This window comes from Vombatus ursinus, unplaced genomic scaffold (assembly GCF_900497805.2).
Source record: "Vombatus ursinus unplaced genomic scaffold, bare-nosed wombat genome assembly UNPS02014818.1, whole genome shotgun sequence".
Lineage (NCBI taxonomy): Eukaryota > Metazoa > Chordata > Mammalia > Diprotodontia > Vombatidae > Vombatus > Vombatus ursinus.
This window is the reverse complement of record NW_020954596.1, coordinates 8,357,871-8,362,282: the sequence shown is the minus strand read 5'-3', so window position 1 is coordinate 8,362,282 and position 4,412 is coordinate 8,357,871. Positions and strand designations below refer to the sequence as shown.

Sequence of the window (4,412 nt, the reverse complement as noted above, 5' to 3'; positions counted from 1 at the left end):
AAGGACAGAGGCCAGGAATCGGCCTTCGTGGGCCAGGGTTGCCTCGCTCTCTTTCTTCCATATTGGCTTCTTCCCTCCTTGTTATTTTCTGTCTCTCTGGGCCTTGGATCCCCTGGGGAACCTTTCATTCTCCATCTCCAGGCCTGACGAGAGGTTTGCGGTGTCACCATTGTTGCTCTCTGCTCATGCTTAACCAATAGGATAAGCCGCAGATGCAGTATGTGTTTGGGGGGTGGGTGGGACACATGGTGGTTGCCACTGATGGCCTACGTGGAGGATTGGGGAAAGGAGGTGTGGAAATCTTGCCTAAGCCACTACCTGACTGCACCTATAGGAGAGCTGAGGATTAGTGGTGGTTTTCTGTGTTTTCTCTACACAGAAAGCATTTCATAGGTGGTGGTGGTTGTCTTGGTCTCATTGGACCAATGAATCCCATTAGCATTTAACTTTTCTAGAGGAGGCATGGTGTAGTGGAAAGAGTTGAGTCAGAAGACTTAGATTTGAATCCTTACTGCAACTTACTATGAAACCTTGGTCAACTTTCTCTGCCCTTCGTTTCCCACTCTATAAAATGAGGGGGTGGGAGTAGCTGCTCTCTGAACTCTCTTCTGGCTCTAAATCCTACAGATTCTGAGGATGGGAATTGATCTTGTAGCCTTTGGAGGTGGGGCAGGATCTAGCCAAACAAGGCTTATATAACCGTTTATGTAACCGGCAACAGATGTCAGCCCATAAGGCTCCTAGGGACTCTGGAACTGTTCTCCAGGGGGTCTTGTCAGACTAGAGGAAATATTTGGGAGACGGTCTCCACCCTCCCCTGTACTAAGGGGGAAAGAATAGATCTGGCTAAGTTTTCCTTGTCCAGTGGGATTCAGAAAATGCGTTTCAAATGTGTGTTTAAGAGAAATGAAAGTATTTTTAAAAAGAAAGCTATTTCTAACAACTTTCTGCCTGGGGAAGTGGGGGACGGTGGTGGGGTGGTCCTAAGTGGTCCACTCTGCTTGGCTGCCACTGAAATCGCCTGGTGGAAGTTTGGGAAGGTTGTTTCCCAAAGGAGATTTCAGTAACAAGGGCAAAAGGTCACCTTGGTGGCTGGCTGGAGTGAGGTGTTTTCTCTTTGTATCTTCAGCGTTTCCTTCATCATAAGCTCTCTATTCATGATTTTCAAGAAAATGGCTTGATGCCCTCTGGGAATCAGAGGCTTGAGTTCAGATCTCAGCTTGCGAGTCATTTGACTTTGGGCATTCTCTTCATCTCTGTGCCTTGATTTTCTCATCTATAAAATAAGAAGAAGCCTGTATTAGATAATCTCTAGGCGCCTTTTAGCTTGAAATGCCATGATTCTAGTCTGAACTATACAAGGAGAAAACAATGGTGGGGACTGTCTTAGGGAGGTAATGAGTTCCCTGTCCCTGGATGTCTTCAGGTGAAAACCAGACAACCACAAATCATAAGTGTACATCCTTATGTTGTGTTTTCCTGTTTACAGAGCTCATGCCTCACAATAGCCTTATGAGATTAGGAGTGCAAGCATTAGTCCCATTTTACAGATAGAAACCAAGACCTAAAAAGGGGTAATGACTTGTCCAGAATCCAGTGGTTAGTATATGCAGGAGCTGGAACTCTGAAATAGGCTTTTGGATTTGAAAGGGAACTGAATGGTCATCCAGTCAAACCCGATCCTAGTTCCAATCCAGCAAGGGATGGCCATGTCCCCTTTGCTTCTCAGGGAGGCTCCAGAGGGGCTTCCTGCTATGAGCAGAAGACATAAAAATCCACAATGCTATCCCTGCCCAGAATGCTTTAAGGCCCAGGCACTGTGCTAGCAGATGGTGCAGATAGCTTGCTTAGTTTATGGATGAACAAAATGAAACTTAGAGAAATCCTGACTCCTTTCATTCAGTAAGTAATCAGAACCAGTCACCAGCTGAGGTCTTCTGACTCCAGGACCTCTAATGGTCCCTCAGTTCTGGGATCTTGGAGGTTTTCATCACCTGCTAGCCTGGGGCAGGCTAACGTGGTGGCAAGGTGGGGCTGGAGCCATCCGAGGGCAGAGGGCAGTAGCTGCAGCGGAAGCAGATGAATTGGTTTGTTCTCAGGAACAGTGTGCTGGCCAACGTGGTCTGAACTGATGTATTCTTCCTCTCTGTCTGTTTGTTTCAGACGAGCCAAACTGCGGTTGTATTTGGAACAGCTCAAGCAGCTTGTGCCCCTGGGGCCGGACAGCACCCGCCACACGACCCTCAGCCTTTTGAAAAGAGCCAGGATGCACATCAAGGTATGAAGCACCTTCTGCAAGTCGAGGCAGTGGACTCTGCCTCTAGAGATGGGGCTGACTTTTTGCTTCGCTCTCATTCAGAGGATATGTTTGTCTCTCTTGGGGTGGAGGCTTTGTGGCAGCTCTCTGGAAGCTTTTAACTCAGTTAGGTGGACCTGGTGTCCTTCAAAGCCTAGCTCTGAACCCCCACCTCCAGGCATCCTCCCCTGAGCACCCTAACTGAGCTCTCCCCCAGAACTCTTTGTTGCACTTAGTTCCAGTCAATTAAAAAAAAAAAACCAGATTAAGGGCCTACCATATGCAGATATGGGCCTAGGGGTGGACTGTGTGTTGTGGCATAGTGTATCATGAATAGAGCACTCATTTTGAAGGCAGTTGATTCAACCTGAGTTTGAATCATTCGTTCTCTGCTACTTCCTACTTTGTGACCACAGGCAAATTACTTAACCTCTCTGGGCCTCTGTGGAAGTCTCTCTTAGCTCTTTCTTATGGTTATCTAAGGACCAGCCTGACTGAAAGGTTCTTCATCAGAAGGCTGACTACCAAGGGATGAATTAGATACTACTTGAACATCAGGAGGGAAGTTTCTGTCTCTGCCAGTTCCTAAGGGGCTCCCTTACAGATGATTCCTTGTCATTTGAAATGGGCCATTTCCCTTCCTGAAAGACTTGACTCAGCTACATGAGCCTGCCTGGTGTGACTGTCCTTGAGAGCCTAACTCTGATCCTTCCCTCTACCTGCAGCAATCCTCTGCTGGCCACCTTAAGCAGGATCTCCCTTTTCAAAACTCATTGCATTCACAATCACTTATAATACTACTCCAAGTATTTTTCCTATTTTAACTTCCCGTGAGGCCTCCCATTCCCCCACCAATGCTTCCCTTTGGCTGGTAGTGATTCTTGGTTCCCAAAAGCACTGTTGGCAGAGCGCAGGCTCTGGTAGGCCCTGCCAGAGGACTTTGCATATGGGCCTAGCAGTGGACTGGATGTCTGCCATCCAAGTAAGAACTAGCCCAGTGAAATATGGAGAGTCTCATCACCAGAAGGGGGCCCAGCAGTGGATGGCCTATCTTTTTTTTCCTCTTAATCATAGAGACAGGCATGAAGTCTTCATTGGTAAAGCCAGTACCCTTTCACGTATCCTTAAAATATGTTCAGGTGTACCGGCCACGCTGACCTTGTGCCAGCCACGCCAAACACTCTCCTCCTGTAAGGAGCAGGCTGCCAGAGTCATACTCACCTACCAGTCTTCGGTGCCTAGCCGGATACACACACAGAGACGACCCATCAGGAGGCTGCCAACACCCGAGCTTTATTCAGAGGCCATCACAGCAAGGCCAAGCAGGAAGGCCATAGCAACAGAGCAGGAGCAAAGAGAGCCTGCGCTCCCCCCGCGACCATTCCTAAATACCTACTTAGCCCCTCCTCCTCAGCCCGCCTACTAGCCAATGATCGTAGGGTCAGATACCAGAAGGGGCTGTCTGAGTTTAGCGCACCAAGGGAGAGGGAGTGACGCAGGAGGCTAGGACCGGATACGGGAAGGAGGCATCTGGGATTAGTGCATAGACAGAGTACGTGACCTAGGAAATCAGGAAGGTCACAGGAAGGAGGCCTCTGGGGTTGTCGTTGCATATAGGGAGGGGACTAAGCAAAGGGAACTCGTCCTCTGCGGTCCCACTCCCACGTGGCACCGCCCCTTGCCTCAGGAGCACAAGCTCCGGCTACTTCCTTGCACCCAGCTTATCTCACATAGCACTGCCCACTGCCTCAGGGCTTCTCCATACCCAGCCCATCCCAGTTCACCACGACTCCGCCTACCACAGCCCCTGCCTCGACTTCCAGATACCCAGATTCTACCCCAATCTTGCCACAACGTCCACCTGGCACCTGCCAACATCAGACAGTCCCTCACGTTCAGGGCCTCATGCTCAGCCCTCTCTCTGCCTTCAAGGAACTTCCATTGTAATAAGTATGAGGAGACATACATATGTCAGGAATAAAATTATTAAATGCATAGGAGAAAGCCAACAAATTCACCTTAAAAGGGAGGGCTCCCATTGGGAACATCAGGAAAGGCTACATCATGGACATGGTACCAGATCTGGGCCTGGAGGGAGTGAAGGGAGGGGTTTCGG

The 4,412-nt window shown here is 49.2% G+C and overlaps 1 protein-coding gene across 1 annotated transcript in view; it reads left to right on the top strand.

Annotated features, from left to right (window-relative positions):
- Positions 1-4,412, top strand: part of MXD4 (MAX dimerization protein 4) — a 57,466-nt gene that overhangs the window by 36,727 nt on the left and 16,327 nt on the right. The window contains exon 4 of the mRNA XM_027836072.1: positions 2,164-2,278. Coding sequence (XP_027691873.1) covers positions 2,164-2,278 — 115 coding nt within the window. The remainder of the gene's footprint in view (positions 1-2,163; positions 2,279-4,412) is intronic.